The 19,409-nt window shown below is 35.2% G+C and overlaps 1 protein-coding gene across 1 annotated transcript; it reads left to right on the top strand.

Moving 5' to 3' along the window:
- Window positions 1-1,414: 1,414 nt before the first annotated feature.
- On the top strand, window positions 1,415-1,885 carry LOC120206518 (uncharacterized mitochondrial protein AtMg00810-like). Its single transcript, XM_039206153.1, has 2 exons — window positions 1,415-1,757; window positions 1,812-1,885. The coding sequence occupies exons 1-2, from the start codon at window positions 1,415-1,417 to the stop codon at window positions 1,883-1,885; spliced, it is 417 nt and encodes a 138-aa protein (XP_039062084.1).
- Window positions 1,886-19,409: the final 17,524 nt, after the last annotated feature.

Below are 19,409 nucleotides of genomic sequence, written 5' to 3'. Positions count from 1 at the left end.
GAAGAGAGCTGACTGCTCCATACACTCCAGAGCAGAACGGTGTTGCTAAACGAAAGAATCGGACGGTTGTGGAAATGTTAAGAAGCATGTTGAAAGCTAAAGGACTTCTGAATCAATAATGGGTAGAAGTTGTTGCAACTGTAGTCTACTTTTTGAATTTGTCACCAACAAGGGTTGTTCTCAATCAAACTCCATATGAGGATTGGTACAAAAAAATACCTTGGGTAAGCCACTTAAAGGTTTTTGGTTGTGTTGCTTATACTTTATTTTACTCTATAAACGCAGCAAACTTGATGAAAAATCAACAAAATGCATTTTTGTTGGTTATTGTTATGAGTCCAAAGCTTACATGTTGTATAGTCCTATTGATGGCAAAATAATAATCAGTAGAAATGTGATTTTCAACGAGGATGCAAGTTGATCTTGGGAAGAAAATGCAGCTGATGTCAAGTTTGAAATTGCAAGTAAAGAAGCAACTCCACAGATTGAAGTGTTACAACCGTCTTCTCCAAATCTATCGTCTCCTCCAACTTCGTCAAGTGCATCTTCGAATGGTAGGATTTCCTCCGATGATGAGACTCCTCCAAAGAAATTCAAAACTTTGTCGGAGATTTATGCTTCTACGCAGGCCTTGTTTGTTGTTGATCCTACAACTTTCGAAGAAGCGGCAGACAAAGAGGAATGGAAAATTCCAATGAAAGAATAAATTGCAAAAATACAATGTAATAAGACATGGGAGCTTGTAGATATTCCTAAAGATAGAAGAGCTGTTGGTGTTAAATGGGTCTTTAGAATTAAGTTCGACGCAGATAGAAACATTCAAAAGCACAAATCACGTCTAGTGGCGAAAGGATATTCACAACAACCAAGTGTAGATTTTGATGATACTTGCTCTCCGGTTGCACGATTTGAAACCATCAGGATTGTTTTGGCGTTGGCTGCACATTTAAAAAAGATAGTGTATCAATTCGATGTTAAGTCGGCTTTTCTGAATGGTGATTTACAAGAGGAGGTCTATGTTGCTCAACCTGACGGATTCACGATCGAAGGCAAAGAAGAAAAAGTGTAGAAGTTACGAAAAGCTCTCTATGGGCTGAAACAAGCTCCGTGCACATGGTACAATAAAATCGATGCATACTTTCTCAGAAATGGTTTTGAAAGAAGAAAGTATGAGTCCAATCTTTATTTTAAACAGTAAGGTACCCATGATTTTCTATTATTTGCCTTTATGTTGATTACATGATTTACATGGGTTCCTCAAGCCTTATAAATGAATTCAAAGCTTGTATGAAAAAGGAATTTGAAATGAAGGATCTTGGAGCATTACAATCTTTTACTTGAGGTGAAGCAGGTTGAAGATGGATTCTTTGTGTCGCAAAAGAAATATGCTGCTGATTTACTTAAAAAATTAAAGATGACGGGGTGCAAAATTGTAGCAACACCTATGAATTTGAATGAAAAGTTGAAGAATGATGATGGTACTAAAGCAACAGATGCAAGGAGCTTTAGAAGTCTAGTTGGAGGCTTGGTTTACTTGACTAATACGCTGTCGGACATTTCTTTTGTTGTTGGAGTTATTTCAATGTTCATGCACTGTCCATCAAGGTATCATTTTGGCGCTGCAAAAAGAGTCTTACAGTATATTGCCGGAACTCTTGATTTTGGACTATGGTATGAAAATATTTCAAAGTTCAATTTGAGTGGTTATACAATTAATGACTGGGCTGGATGTTTGGAGGATAGAAGAAGCACATCAGGTTATGTCTTTGGCTTTTGATCAGGTGTTATTTGTTGGTGTTCTAAAAAACAAGCTATAACACCTCTGTCTTCATCAGAAGCTGAATATAAAGCTGCAACTTCACCAGCTTGTCAAGCTCATGGTTAAGAAGGATCCTAGCAGAGAAGGAAACAACTGTGATCTACTGTGACAATCAAGCAGCGATCTCCATGTCCAAGAATCCATCCTTTCATAGAAGAACAAAGCATATAGATATTAGGTACACTTCATTCGTGATCTTGTGTCTGATGGATCAATTATTCTGAAATATTGCAATACAAATGAGCAAATGGCAGATATACTAACGAAGTCTCTCCCTAAAGATAAACATGCTTACTTCAGACAACAACTTGACGTTTGCAACTTTGAATCAAGGAGGAGCGTTGAAGAATGATTCAAAGTCATCCTATTTTTAGTATTGACTGCTGTGGTTCCTTATTTTTCTGATTTTATTGTTATTTACGTGCAGTAGTGGTTCTTTTTTTCTATTAGTTTGTTGTGTTGTCAAGCCTATATAAGGCTTATTTGTTCCATTCTAAGCATTGAATAAAAAAACAGCAAGTTCTGTCATCTAAAGTCTATTATTTCTTCTTTATTTTTCTACATTTTGGAGAGAAAGGAAAGACATCCTCTGATCAGTACGAGCTTTTGCTTTTCTAGGAAGAATAGTGCTATCGTCGATCACTTCGCCCCCACAAGATGAGTTTGCGGATACTCCAAGCTGAGTGGAAATGGATTGTAGTTGACGGGCCATCTCTTGAAAAGTAGTCTGTGTGGTAGCATTCCATTGTTGTTGCTCCTCTGTAAACTTTTGGAGCGATGTCACAATTCTCGTGGTGTTTGCTGGTGTCTTAAAGAGCTTAGGTAGAGTCCGAATGGGTTACCATTGTGGTAAAGTCAACGAAAGCACCAAATGTTATGTGCGTGAATAAGAGACAGAAATGCAGAGATAGAGAGGAAGAAATAAGAAATTTAGATTGAGAAAATTGATAGAATATCCAGAAAAATTCATGACAGATGATTACAATTTTTCTTATTTATTTGCCTATCCTTTAGAAAGGGACAAAGCCGGTTAGAGCCTTGGAAGTCTTTCTCTCACTGCAGCTCTTATGCACCTCTTGGATCTTTGGTTATCGTTGCATAAGTCACAGCTCCCACATCATTCACTGGAGCAATTTTTGCTGGTTCGTCCATGATAACACCCCTTCCTACAGAATTAACATTGTCCTCAAGGTTTGCGCTAATGACATCCTTCGTGACTTCTTCTCGCAGCAACGACAGTGGTGTGATCTGCTGAGTGGGAAGACCTTTACAAGGTTTCAACTGTGAAATTTGAAAAACGGATGAATAAGAGTAGAGGTAGGTAAATCAAGCTTGTAGGCAACTCGACTGACCTTGCGGAGAACACGATATGTTCCAAAATATTTTGGTCATCGACCTGATTCTTCATACGGTGTTGTGCTTGCTGTAAATTACCCTTTAAGACTCGCGGTAGTTCATCACGTTCCAGCAACTGGCGATTAAATAGAGCATTAGAAAAACTGCCTTCCAAATAAGTCCATATAGTAGGAGGTCGCGGCCGTACAAAACTCGAAATGGAGTCATCCCCGTAGAGGTTTGGTAAGCGGTATTATAACAATAATCGACCCACAGTAAATATTGTTCCCATTTACTCAGATCATTTGCTGCCATACAACGCAAAGACATTTGGAGACAGCGATTTGAAGCTTCCGTTTGACCATCGGATTGAGGGTGATAAGCTGAACTAAAACATAATTCAGTGCCTTGTAGGTGAGCCAATTCTGTCTACATCTCACTCAAAAATAAGCGATCGTGATAACTGACAATACTACGTGGAATACCTTGAAGTTTGATGACCCATTCCACCAAAATGGCTGTCCCTTTTTCCCATATGTATGGGTAAGAGGAGGTAAGATAGTAGGCTATCCCCATTCCACCAAAATACGAGCCACAAATGCAGCATCAAAGAGACGAGGTAGACTGAAAAATGGCCATATTTAGTGAGGTGATCAACGACAATCAAGATAGCTTCCTTACCATTGGATTTGGGCATTTCGATTATGAAGTTGAGCAATATATCTTAAAAACTTGGTCAGGAATGGGAAGGGGTTGAAGAAGACCTGTCGGAGCAAAACTATGACTTTTCATTTGTTGGCATATTTAGCATTCATTGATAAACCGACGAACATCCTTCGACATACCTGGCCAATAAAAGTTTACCGCTAAACAGTGAAATATTCGTGTAATTCCAATATGACCCCCTATTAAGGAACAATGGTCACCCTATGGTGATCTTCCGTTCCATAAAACTCAAACAAATCTTGCGCCGCAGCTAGCCATTTCTTCGGATCCTTGCCAGTAAACAAGGGAAGCTCAACTTGAACTGGTTTAAGAGCAAAAGGAAAGATATCCTCTGAGTCAGTACGAGCTTTTTCTTTTCCATGAAGAACAGTGCCATCGTCGATCAATTCGCCCCTACAGATGAGGTTACGGATACTCCAAGCTGAGGGAAATGGATTGTAGTTGACGGGCCATCTATTGAAAGTAGCCTGTGTGGTAGCATTTCATTGTTGTTGCTCATCTGTAAATTTTTGGAGCTATGTCAACAATTGCTCGTGGCGGCTGGTGGTGTCTTGAAGAGCTTTTATAGAGTTCGAATAGGTTACCATGGTGGTAAAGTCAACGAAAGTTATGGGCGTGAATAAGAGACAACAATGCAGAGATAGAGAGGAAGAAGGAAGAAATTTAGATTAAGTAAATTGAGAGAATATCCAGCAAAATTCATAACAGATGATTACAACTTTTCTTATTTATATGCCTACCCTTTAGAATTGGACAAAGTCGGTTAGTGCCTTGGAACTTTTTCTCTCTCTTCAGCTCCTGCGCACCTCTTGGATCTCCTGGTTTACCGTTACAGAGGCGCTAGCTCTCACATCATTCACTGGAGCAGTGTTTGTTGGTTCGTCCATTACAGCACCTCCTCCCGCAGAAATAACATTGTCCTCAAGATTTGCGCTGATGACATCCTTCGTGACTTTTTCTCGTAGCAATGACAGTGGTGTGATCTGCTGAGTTGGAAGATCTTTTTAAGGTTACATCTGTGAAATTAGAAAAACGGGATGAATGAGATTGGAAGTAGGTAAATCAAGCTTGTAGGCCACCGGACTGACCTTGTGGAGAACACGATAGGGTCCAAAATATTTTGGTCCCAACTTGTGATGACGTTGTAGTCGAAGAGAGATTTGACGATACATTTGTAATCGAAAAAATGCCCAACTGACTTCCACCAATTCACGACGATGCTTATCGGCCTGATTCTTCATACAGTGTTGTGCTTGTTGTAAATTACCCTTTAAGACTCGTAGCAGTTCATCACGTTCCAGCAACTGGTGATCAACTGAGCATTTCAAGAACTTCCTTCCAAATAAGTCAATATAGTAGGAGGGTCGCGGCCGTACAAAGCTCGAAATGAAGTCATGCCAGTTGAGGTTTGGTAAGCGGTATTATACCAATATTGGGCCCACAGTAAAAATTGTTCCCATTTATTTGGACCATCTCCTGCCATAAAATGCGAATACATTTCGAGACAGCAATTCGAAGTTTTCCGTTTGACCATCGGATTGAGGGTGATAAGCTGAACTAAAACATAATTGGGTGCCTTGTAGACGAGCCAATGACAATACTACGTGGAATACCTTGAAGTTTGATGACCCCTTGGACCAAAATATGCGCCACAAATGCAGCATCAAAGTGACGAGGTAGACTGAAAAAATGGCCATATTAGTGAGGCGATCAACGACAACCAAGATAGCTTCCTTACCATTGGATTTGGGCAATCCGATAATGTAGTCGAGCGATATATCTCCAAAAACTTGACCAGGAATGGGAAGGGGTTGAAGAAGCCCTACTTGAGCCAAACTATCACTCTTCATTCGTAGGCATATTTGGCATTCATTGATAAACCGATGAACATCCTTGAGTATACCTGGCCAATAAAAGTTTGCCGCTAAACGGTGAAATGTTCGTGTAATTCCAGCATGACCCCCTATTACTGAACAATCTTCACCCTATGGTGATCTTCCATTCCATTAAACTCAAAGAAATCTTGCGCCACAGCTAGTCATTCCTCCGGATCCTTACCAATAAAAAGGTAAGCTCAAGTTGAATCAGTTTTGGCGCGAAAGGAAAGACATCCTCTGATTAGTACGAGCTTTTGCTTTTCCAAGAAGAACAGTGCTACGCCGGTCACTTCGCCCCCTCCAGATGAGGTTGTAGATACTCCAAGCTGAGTGGAAATGGATTGTAGTTGACGGGCCATCTCTTGAAGAGTAGTCTGTGTGTTAGCATTCCATTGTTGTTTCTCCTCTGTAAACTTTTGGAGCGATGTTAACAATTGCTCGTAGCTGTTGGTGGTGTCTTGAAGAGCTTTGATAGAGTCCGAATGGGTTACCATGATGGTAAAGTCAATGAAAGCACCAAATGTCATGTGCGTAAATAAGAGACAAAAATGATGAGATAAAGAGGACGAAGGAAGAAATTTAGATTGAGAAAATTGAGAGAATATCCAGGAAAATTTATAACAGATGATTACAATTTTCTTATTTATATGCTTATCCTTTAGAAAAGGACAAAGTCAGTTAGAGCCTTGGAACTTTTTCTCTCTGTAGCTCCTACGCACCTCTTGGATCTTCTGGTTTACCGTTGCAGAGGTGCCAACCCCCACATTATTCACTGGAGCAGTGTTTGTTGGTTCGTCCATGACAATATGTTGATAGTTTTACTCATCTATATGTATATAATTAATGTATTTTTATATACCTTATTTATGCTTTCCCACGCATGTCATATCACCATATACATAAATTCACGCATATATATGTATTATACTAAATATAGTCACGCGTGTATGTACTACTAAATATACATTATAGTTTTGACATATATGCATACATTTAATAGATGTTTTTTATATATCCTATTTCTTTACTCTATACGTATGCATTATCTTTAAATTTTGTATCTTTTTAGGTTCTTTAATTTAGTCTTAGGTTAGATCACTTGACTTAGACTAAATTTTTAGATTTAATTTTCTTCTCACTTTTGTCTTTTAATTGATGAGAATTTTTAAAATGGTATTCATGTTTCCTCAAGGTTCTAATTTAATTATTCGATTTAAAAAAGTTTCTAAAATTCGTTATGTGTTAATATTAGAACCTATATCTTAGGCTTAATCCTTTATGTTCTTTAAAATTCATAATTTGACACTTTAGTTAGAGAAAATCATTAATTAACTCACTTAGTATAATTAGGTTTAATAATTGGTTGTTTGATTGCATAATTCGATTTCAAAGAAATGCAATGAACATTTATTAGGGGTTAATAGTGTATCTTCCCTTGTGATCGGGTGACCATTATTGATTCTCAAAATCAATCAGCATCATTTTCAAAATCTCGCATCATGGTATTGGTCAACTATTTGAATATTCTACTATTAGGATAGGCCATTGGTGCAAATGCAAGTGGCCTGCTTTAACTCCTTCCGTCAATGACTTTTTGAGTGGCGTTCATCTGTCAAATTAGTTTGTCTACTCGGGGATCCAATGTTGGATTTTTCTGTGGTATTGGTTAGTTTGTATAGAGTGATGGTATTTTTTCAGGTTTTTTCTTTCATCCGGTTGCAAGCTATAGCGGGGCGCCTATTTTTTATAAATTCATTCATCGATAAGTTGGTACTCATGTAGTGAAGTTGGGTCGAGTGATTCATGACCGTGATCCTTTATGGGGGAAGATCATCTGAGGGCATCTGGCATGTCATTTACGCTATCGGTTTGTGGTTGGTTCATATTCTGGTTTACTACTTAATGTTGTGGGGTTGGTGTTACTGCAGGACGAAGGTTCTTGATTTTATCTCGGGTCTGGGGTGTTATTTTGGTTCCCGCTAATCGGTTTGGCGTTTTATGACCACTGTGCTTTATTGGTAAATTCTATTGTTGTGGCATGGATGATTAGCTTCCTGGTGCTGGTTGCAATTGCTGTTGTTATATTACATTGGTTTGGTGTACTCTTTTTCTCCAAAAATATGTTTAAGGAGGTTTTTTAATGAGATCATCACCGATGTTCCCGTTTGTATGCTCTTTGCAATATAATACAAAACAACCTTTAAATAAAAAATCTCGCATCATGAATTTAAAATCATTAAGGCAATTTTTATTTATTGGGATTAATAATGAAACTTCCACTTATTCTTGGAGTATTTGTTATTAGTCGTAATAAATTGATATCTTTTTTTTAAAAATTTGCATACATAACGAGTCTTAAATTAAATAAAATTTTAAACTCAAAATTTTTAATTTTAAAACAAAGGGTAATCGACTAGGTGCAAGATTTAGATGCTGTGGGGTGCTAATCCTTCACCGCGTGTAGTTGACTCTCAAACCTGATTTTTGATTTCGCATATCAAAATATTGATATTTTAGTAAAATTAAATATATTAAAATTATTTTATTTTAGGTATCCAATCTCACCTTAAAATTGATTGGTGGTAAATTCCATTTTTCACAAACTTTAGAAAAAAACTGTCAAACTTGGTTCGAAAAATCGTTATGACAGTGCGAACAAAATCATAATTTCTAAAGCAAAATTTAAAGCTATTAAAAATGGAATTAAAAAGCATCTAGAAATGAGTTACAATTGAGCATTAAGAACACGACAGTGACCCAAAATTACTATTATGATAGGAAATTGTCTTATAAACCCCTACTAAGTATTCAAAATTTCTAGGTGGAATTTATTATGAATTTTAATACCTCTAGGATTCTTTGGAAAAAATTCATAAAATTTTGTTGAGTTTGTCCTCGATAATTTTAAATAAAACATTTTTAAATGCTAAAATAATAATCATATGTTCTAAATAGCAAAATCCAAAAGATAGAAATTATGATATAACCTCGGGCGTATGAGATTTAATATTTAATTATAAATTATAAGGGATGTTAAAGTATAAATTTTTGAATTCAACATATTTATTCCTTGATACAATTTTAAACTATGTCAGGATTATTTTGAATCTAGATCAAGTTAAGAACGTGTTAGTTTAAATTTGGGTGGGCTTGAATTATCATTTTCAAAATTAAACATACTATTTTGGAGGAATTTGATGCAAATTAGAATATAAACTTGTGACCATGAAAATTAAGATTAAATTACAAATTGCAAAGAATGTTATGTAGCACCCATCTCTGGTATATCCATATGTATACGAGGTACAGATGTCACATCACTATTATTATTATTCTTAATTTAAAATCCCGTAAAATTTTGTTTCATTTTATAAAACATTTAAAGAAACCATACATTAACTTAAATAAACAATCAAAAAGAGATGTTCCAACACCTCATCATTTTACACAGTTTAATTTAAATACTGATCAGAGCGTTTTTACTAAACCCTATTACATACCAACTAAAATATAACAAAGGTAGACAGATATGTCATACAGTTACTGATGAGGCGACTCTGACTGGATGTCCAAGGATCTCCTTACTCAGTTGTATTCAACATACGCGTGAAATAAACACACATTAATTATTACTTAGTGAGGCATAGTTTAATCACAAGTAAAGCACTAAACACAAGTTATTTTATTATACTTCACGTTCCAAGGAATCTTTAAATTCAAAAGGTAATTCTATAATTTGCATTACTGATGCTTTCAACCTCATTTATCAACCATTACTAGAATCTATAATTTCAATAGTATATTTATACGATTAGTATGATTTCCTTATCATTTTAGCACACGAAGTGCCTTATTTGGAAATTCATACACTTAGTTTGATTTCCTTTCCATTTTCGCACACAAAGTGCCCTATCTGGAAATTCATACACTTAGTATGATTTCCTTACCATTTTAACACACGAAGTACCCTATATGGAAATTCATACACTTAGTATGATTTCCTTACCATTTTAGCACACGAAGTGCCCTATCTGGAAATTCATACACTTAGTATGACTTCCTTACCATTTTAGCACACGAAGTTCCCTATTTGGAAATTCATACACTTAGTATGATTTCCTTACCATTTTAGCACACGAAGTGCCCTATCTGGAAATTCATACACTTAGTATGATTTCCTTACCATTTTAGCACACGAAGTGCCCTTTGGTAATTCACCATACATACATCAATAAATTATACTATTATGATTATTATAGTATATACGTACATAATTAAATGCACTCACCTAGTTCGTCTTGCTTAAATATTCAAACTGAGAAGATGATTACTCCAGAACTTGACCCTTTCATTTCGCCTTACTCGACTCGGGAGCTTGAATTTGATCTATCCCACATTCATTAAATACATACATAATATCAATTGTTAGTGTATTTTGCTAACAATTATAAATTAAACATTAATCAAAATACTTATTATTAACCTTTATACATCAATATCAGCCCAACTTAAAATTTCTGGCCCTTCAATATCGATACCCTTAATATAGTATCGATACTACCCTACTATGGTATCGATACCCCTTTCCGGTATTGATACCAAAATTATATTTGATGTATCTTGGTATCGATACCCTCACCATGGTATTGATACTAATATACTACGGTACCGATACCCCTTCCGGTATCGATACCAAAATTAGATTTTATGGTACTTGGTATCGATACCCTCACCATGGTATCAATACTACCTCATCAGTATCGACACTCTTGTATAATTCAGCCCAATTTTTTCCTATAGTATCAGTACTGTTCTTAGCAGTACCGATACCCTCGCCCAGAATTTCTAGTTTTCAGCTCGAAAATCACCCAAATTGGGTCAAATTTCTTTATATTTACCCCATTGAATACTATTAAACTCTTCCTTATCTATCTATACTAACATTCCTTTGTTTTGCTTCCTTAAACATCCAACGTCTTTCAAGAACATTCAATTCTAAGAATTAAACCACTTTTTCTAATATATTCTTTAACAGACTTTATACATCTAATCTCTCATTTACCTCTTTGGCAAGTCAAATCTACCATTAAACCTCAATAAACACCAATATACCAACATATCATTTCAAAACCCATTTCCTAAAATCTCCAATATTTTCTCTGTTTCATAGTTTTAATCTCACTTAATCCTTCCTTAAACTTCTAGTGTACTAAATGCTTCAAAACCCAACAAAAAAAGAAGTGATAAATTAGTGAATGGAAAACTCACCTTTAAGCTATTGAGGAAGGTTATGTACGAGAAAGAATAAGAAGGAAAAGAGTTGACCAAGCTTAAAACCCCTTTTCCCTTTTATATCTACTTTAATATCTTAAGAGAAATGAATTTTAAATTCATTTACTCCAATTAACCAAAATGTCCTTTATAATCCTCCATTATTTCAATTTAGTTTTAAACTACATTTCCCAATTCATTCTCACCTTTTATAATTTAATCTCATAAATCCATATATTTTTAAATCATTTAAATAAAGTCCCTAATTAGGTATTTGGGGCATTACAATTCTCCCCTTAAGGAAATTCATCCTCGAATTTAAAGAAATACCTGAAACAATGAGATGTGGGAACTTAATTTTCGTATTCTCCTCTCTATCCCACGTAGCTTCTTCCACCTTATGATTCTGCCAAAGCATTTTGACCAACATAATCCTTTTACTACACAATTCCTTGGTTTCCTTAGCCAAAATCCGTACCGGTTCTTCCTCATAAGTCAAATTTGGTCATATTTCTATCTCTTCAGGAGTGATAACATGTGAGCGATCGGATCTGTACCTCCTAAGCATCGATATATGAAAAAAATTGTGGATGTTGTCCATATCCGGAGGCAAAGCTAATTGATAAGACACGGGTCCAACCCTTTTCAATATCTCATACGGTCAAATAAATCTCAGACTCAGCTTTCCTTTTCGCCCAAATTGTAAAACCTTCTTCCAAGGCGATACTTTCAAAAATACTTTCTCTCCCACATGAAATTCTATTTCTTTCCTTTTCAAATATGCATATAACTTCTAGCAATCTGAGGCTATTTTAAGATTACTCTGTATAATTTTCACTTTATTCTCCATATCTTTCATCAAATCCGGCCTGACTAGATCTCGATCTTTTAGTTCAAACTTAATTTATGGTGTTCGGCATTTTCGTCCATACAGAGCTTAATACGGGGCCATTTAATACTCAATTGATAACTACTGTTATATTTGAATTCTGATAACGACAAATACTTTTCCCACGATCCCATAAATTTAATCACACATATCCTAAGCATATCCTCCAGTATCTGAATAACTCGCTCTGACTGCCCATCTGATTAGGGATAAAAAAGCTATACTGAAGTTCAATCGAGTATCCATTGACTCATGTAAAGACTTCCAAAATCTTGAAGTAAACCTGGGGTCTCGATCGGACACTATCGATATCGGTACTCCGTGCAGTCTAACTATCTCTTTTATATACAACTCAGAATACTTATTCATTGAGTAGTCTACTTGAACTGGAATGAAATGAGCCGTCTTGGTAAATCTGTCTATAATTACCTAGATCGAGTCATTTTTACCAAGTGTCAACAGTAGCCCTAACATAAAATCCATTGTGACTCGCTCCCACTTCCACTCAGGAATGGATATTGGCTATAATAACACGGATGGAACTTGATGTTCAACTTTCACTTACAGATATGTCAAACATTATGCAACAAAATATGTAACAGCTCTTTTCATGCCATGCCACCATAACGACTCTTCAAGTCTTGATACATCTTATTCCCGGCTGGGTACATAGTCAAAGGGCTATAATGGGCTTCGTAAAGAATATCTATCATCTGATCATCATCATCGGGAATACAAAGCCTTCTCTGGTAATATAAGCATCCATAATCTCTTATTTCAAAATCTTTGTTCTCTTTTTTTTTCTTTATGTGCCAATTTCATCAAACACTTTTTATCTCTCCCTTGGAGCTCTTTTACTCGATCCAACAACATCAGTTTTAAATTTAATTTGGTAATCAAAGCACCATCTCCATCTATAGACATACGTGCATCTAAATCCCTTAAAGATGCAAAAGTTTTTCGACTAGGTGGATCCGCTACCACCTTAGTTTTTCTCGGATGGTAGTCGATAATCAAATCGTAATCTTTCAAAAGCTCTATCCATCTTCTTTGCCTCAAATTCAGCTCTTTTTGAGTCAGCAAATATTTTAAACTCTTATGATCTGTGTAAACATGGAAACGCTCACCGTACATATAATGGCACCAGTTTTTAAAAGAAAAATCCATTGTAGCCAATTCTAAGTCATGCGTCGGGTAATTTTTCTCGTGATTCTTCAATTGTCTGGAGGCATAAGCCACAACATTCCCTTATTCCATCATCACACAACCCAACCCATTATGGGATGCATCGCTATACATGACATATTCTTTACCCGACTCAGGCTGCACAAGCACTGGAGCCACAATTATAATTCTCTTTAACATCTTAAAATTTTCTTGATCATTTTATGTCCAAACAAAAGGTACATCTTTTCGCAACAGTTTAGTTAACGGCAGAGCTATTATTGAAAAGTTCTTCACAAATCGCCTATAATAACTAGCGAGTCCTAAGAAACTCCAAACTTCTGTAATGTTCTTTGGGGATTGCCAATCTACTCTGGCTTGAATCTTTTTGGGATCCACTCTAATGCCCTCTACCGACACTATGTGGACAAGAAAAGCAATCTTAGATAACCAAAATTTACATTTGGACAATTTATCTTATAACTTCTTGTCACAAAGTATCTGAAGGACCACTCGAAGATGAGCATCATGATTCTCCTTTAACTTGGAATAGACCAGGATATCATCTATAAACACTACCACTAACTGATCCAAGTTTGGATGGAAAACTCTGTTCGTTAAATCCATAAATGTAGCAAGAGCATTTGTTAATCCAAACGGCTTACTACAAATTCATAATGTTCGTACCGAGTTTGAAAAGCCGTCTTGGAAATATCATCCTTTTCGATCCTTAACTGATGCTACCCTGACCTCAGATCTATCTTAGAGAACACTGTTGCGCCTTTCAACTGGTCAAAAAATCAATCCTTGGAAGAGGATACTTGTTCTTTATTGTTACCTTATTCAGTTGACGATAGTCAATACATAACTACATAGACCCGTCTTTCTTTTTCAAAAATAGCACAGGCACTCCCCACAGAGAGACACTGGGTCGGATAAATCATTTATCTAGTAGTTTTTGCAACGAAGTCTTTAATTCCCTTAACTCCATTAGAGACATTCAATACGGAGCCATAGAAACAGGTTCAGTACCCGGATAAATCTCTATTCTAAATTCAACTTCACGATCTGGAGGTAAACCTGGTAACTCTTCAGGAAAAACTTCTGAAAACTCCATAACTATGGAAATATCATGTAGTCACACACCTGGCAATCGGGTGTCTATCACGTTAGCAAGAAAAGCAAGGCATCCTTCTGACATCATTTTCTTTGCGGTCATAGCTGATATCACATTTGACATGGACTGTGCTTTCTCCCCTATCACCGTAATTTCAGAGACTTTCGCATCCTTTAAGAATAATCGCTTCTGACGAAAATCTACACATGCATGGTGTGGAGACAACCAATTCATGCCCAAAATGATTTTGAACTTATTAAAGGGAAACTCTATCAAATTTGCCAAGAATACTACCCCTTGAATCTTAATTGGACATTTTTTACACACCTTAGTTCCCTTGCACTTTGACCCATAGGATTTATCGCTATCATTCCGTTAGCAATTGGTTCTAAAGGAATTCCTCTAGCTCTGATCAGTTTGGTACTAATGTATGAATGTGAAGAACCAAGATTGGCTAAAACAAAAATAGGCTTATCAAAAAGGTGAAAGGTACATGTTATGATCTCAAGATCCTCCCGATCAAAATTAGTCTTTATATTATATGCTTGGGCCACTCCCCGAGTCTCTTGTCTTTGGCCAGCCTCAAATTGATTGCCTGATCTTTCTCTCCCTCTACTTCTATTAGGTGCTGCTACTGATCTCTCATATTGTACGTATCCATCACCATACTTATTCGGGCAATTTCGAGCAAAGTTACCATCTTCACCACAATTGAAACAAGCACCTAAAATCAACATACATACTCCTTCCTGTAACTTGCCGTATGTATGACATTGAGGTTTCTCTCCATGAGCTCTACTCGAGCTAGTAACATAGGATTATGACTGCTTAGTTATCCGTGAAGCAGCAGAATGATCAGTTCTAATTGTTAATTGAGACCCAGAGCCTTGCCCCTTTTTGCATACTGTACATATGAAGACGTTCTGATTCTTTTTCCCATATACAAACTCTGTTCCACAACTAGAGTCTCCTCTTGAGTCCATTCAATCACCTTCGCTCTATTTATCACTTCTTACAGACTAAACATATTTAATACCAATATCATTTCCTTTAGCTTAGGCCTCAGACCCTCAATGAACCAATCTCGACAAACTTTATCATTAGGAACAATTTCTGTAGCATAACGGTTGAGCTTATTATATTCGGCCTCGTATTCATGCACCGTTCGATCCCCTTATTTTAACTCAAAAACTTCAGTAACATAGATCTCATGAACTGCTCCCCGATATACTTGTTCTTGAACTCCTCTTGAAAGAACTGCCAGTTCACTTGCTCGGGCGATGAATACATCGTCGTGTTTATCCATCATACCCGAGTCGAACCTCTAGTTAATGACACTTCTCCGCCTAACTTATCATGATCGGTGCACTGTAGACTTTCCAACATCGCCTTAACGTCATTTAACCATAAATCTACATCCATTGGACCTTCACTTTCATCACCCCTAAACTCTGGAGCTCCCAAACTTCTTAACTCATTTGGAATTAACATTCATAGTACGGAAGGAGAAGGAGGAGCGGAGGAGGTTGAAATCGCGTCAAGATAGCATCTAGAGCTTGCATAAAAGCTCTAAACTCTGGAACAGGCATACCCTGAGGTGCCGGTGCACTGGTATTATGAGACATAATCGGATGTTCGCTATTCTCTTAATAGCTCTCACTACCCGATTCGTCTCTACTCTCTCGACCATCAACTCTTCTGGAGTTTGTAGAATTAGACATCTATCAGATCATTCATAAAATAGTAATTACATTGTAAAGAGAGACATCTTTTATAACACCCATAACCCATATATTTATACCTATACAGATTATAGATGTCACCTAAATTTTGAAATCCATTTTCAATTCAAAAGTGATTTAAAATATGTTTTCTTAAAATGGTAAATGATATTATAAAAATATCATATCATATGAATTAATTTTCATTGTAACAAATTTAAGGCAAAAGATTTTTTATGAATAGTACCGTGAGAGTATCGGTACACTGTAGCAAGGTATCGATACCCCTTTAGCATTCTGGAAATTTTTAACGTTAGTATTATTCATCACTATTCACTACTACAGTAATTTCATCATTATAAAGTTACCATTTTGTTTCCAAATTTGTTCAACAAAACAAATAGAACATTAATAATTAATTCCACTAATAAAGTCAACATTATATCTTACGATGTCTTACTATTATTGAAATATACTCCTCGATGCTTGATGTCGCTTTGAACTCTTTATTCCACTACTGGCTTTTTACCTACACGTGAAAATCATCACACGCTAAGTATATACTTAGTGAGGCAATTAAAATAATAAACAGTGGAATACAATTCATGCATGAATTTCATTGTCCAAAAATAAATGCCATAAGATCATGTTACATACATGTCCAATATTTTTCCATGATCAAAATATTATAACTGAATATAAAAATTCTTTCCAATATACTTTCCATTTATTCCATAAGCTCGTAAGCTTATTTGCATACTTACCATTTATTAACCAATAAACCATAAACCATAGCCCATAGCCCAATATAAAACCCTGAGGACCCTGGGTACACGAGTCAAATATAAGCAATGTAGTGCTAACCTGTATGACGCATAAGGTCGTGTCCACCATCCATACTAGGTATCCTTAAGTACAGTCTTGTATATGACACATAAGGTTGTGCCCACCATATACACTAGGTATCCTTTAGTGTATCCCAAATATGCAGCCTGCTGCTAGACTCTATGGCCTGCCAATTATGCACTGTCCCTCAATGACTTGCTTGGGCATACAGTCTATTTTATTTGATCCATCCATGGCAAAGTATATTATCAATATTTCACATTGGGCAATTCATACCCGAAATAACTTTCTTGGTAAAATATCATATTATTCATGATCAATGCATTATAATTTCACACCATGGCATATCACTTTCACATTGAAGTTATAAAAATGACATAATATCATGCTGATATAAACAAGGTCGACTTATCGCAAGTCTTCCTGATGATGTATAAAATATCTATGTACATTGTCATGCATGTATTGCACTCACCTTGACACTTTATATAATCCACAATATGAGCCTCACTAATTGTCCAAAATAAACCCTTTTCTATTTGACTTGCTTCGATCACAATTCAATAACAATCTGTATAAATCACAAATTCAAATGACACATATGTTAGTATTGTACTAACAAAAACACATCTCATAACAACTCCATAATATACTTGGAACTCATTTCCTACCAAATATTTAACACTTGATAATTCCTTTTAACATTGGTACCAAATTTTCCAATTACATAAAATGGTTCTTCACCATTTTATCACTTAGATACATCATGATCGAATATTTTATCCTTTAAAACTACATTTTCATGATTTTGCTCGATTTTGATTCGATTCAAGCATGAAATTAACTTTCAAACAACCTTTTAACATATCTACAATCAAATCCCTAATCAACTCTCATCAAAACACAAAGTTCTCTAACTTATAATTTGGTCAAATTTTATATAATAATCTGTAGAAAGATTTGACATGTTTTAACCATAAATCAAGCTTGAAAATGAATCTACAACTTCAAAAACATCAAGATTCATGATAAATTTCATGAACCCTATCATGAACATAAACTGTTAGATTTGGGATCTTTGAAATCCAACAAGATTAGAAAGAAATATTGGTACCAAATGATAGCGTTTTTCGCGTATATCACTTTTCTATTTCACGGCATATCCCAGATTCCAAAGGAATTTAATCAAAAATGGAAAACAAATATTTTTCCCTTACCTTGGTATAGCTCACGTCCATGGAGAAGAGATGAACACTTTGGTATGAAATTTCAAATATTTTGCATGCTTATCTATGCTTAAATTATCATTTAATGAATATTAAATTCATTAAATTGAGAAAATACCAATATACCCTTAATGAAACTTCATAATTACCATAAAACCAAGATTCCTATCCCTATCATCTTCCAAATCATATCACCTGAACCTTATCTTCATCCATAAGATAAATATGAACAAATAATATCTGAGTTTACCGATTTGCCCTTGCTATTTTCCAAAAATTACAATTCAGTTACTTTATTCAAACAGTTCAAATTAAACATGGAATTAAACCATTATATATTATTTTCTAACATTTTAAAATTTGAAAACAATATATTTATTTCCTTATTTTCATGACCCATTTGTAATTTTTCTAAAATTACATTTTGGTCCCTAAACTTTTAAATGTTTATACTTTGTCACTAAACTTTACCAAATTTATAATTTGGTCACTAAATAAATCTATTTATGCAAAAAAAATTCTTTTTGGAAAAATTACCACTTAATTCTTTAAACTTTTCCCAAATTTTCTTTTTTGACTATCAAACTTTCAAAATTTGTATTTTGGTCATTATCTAAATTTTTGGGATATTACATCTTTCATATTCATTCTATACCCTATCAGTAACCTTAACATCTTAGTGGCATGTAAACTCTTTTTATAGAAAAATTTACACCTGATTCGGCCGATAATCGACTAAACCTATAGCTCTGATACCAATAAATGTAACACCCATCTACCGTATACCCATATGTATAAGAGGTATAGATGTCACATCAATAATATTATTATTCTTAATTTAACATCCCATAAAATTTTGTTTCATTTTATAAAACATTTAATTCACTTAAAAGAAGCCATACATTACTTAAATAAACAATCAAAAAGAGATGTTCCAACACCTCATCATTTTACACAGTTTAATTTAAGTACTGATCAGAGTGTTTTTACTAAACCCTATTACATGCCAACTAAAATATAACAAAGTTATACATATATGTCATACAATTATTGATGAGGCGACTCTGACTGGATGTTAAAGGATCTCCTTACTCAGTTGTATTCAACATATGTGTGAAATAAACACACGTTAAGTATTACTTAGTGTGGCATAGTTTAATCACAAGTAAAGCTCTAAACACAAGTAATTTATTATACTTCACGTTCCAAGGAATCTTTAAATTGAACAAGTAATTCTATAATTTGCATCACTCATGCTTTTAACCTCATTTATCAACCATTACTAGAATCTGTAATTTCAATAGTAAATTAATACGATTAGTATGATTTCCTTATCATTTTAGCACATGAAGTGCCCTATCTAGAAATTCATACACTTAGTATGATTTCCTTACCATTTTAGCACACAAAGTGCTCTA

This window comes from Hibiscus syriacus, unplaced genomic scaffold, assembly GCF_006381635.1.
Source record: "Hibiscus syriacus cultivar Baekdansim isolate YM2019G1 unplaced genomic scaffold, ASM638163v2 tig00013915_pilon, whole genome shotgun sequence".
Classification (NCBI taxonomy): Eukaryota; Viridiplantae; Streptophyta; class Magnoliopsida; order Malvales; family Malvaceae; genus Hibiscus; species Hibiscus syriacus.
This window is presented reverse-complemented; position numbering and strand designations above follow the sequence as displayed.

Bases quoted from the DNA above. Each gene is read 5' to 3' on its own strand.
- LOC120206518 (XM_039206153.1), top strand. From the start codon at position 1,415: ATGACGGGGTGCAAAATTGTAGCAACACCTATGAATTTGAATGAAAAG. The intron at 1,758-1,811 runs GTTATGTCTTTG...CTAAAAAACAAG, and splicing joins GGATAGAAGAAGCACATCAG to CTATAACACCTCTGTCTTCA.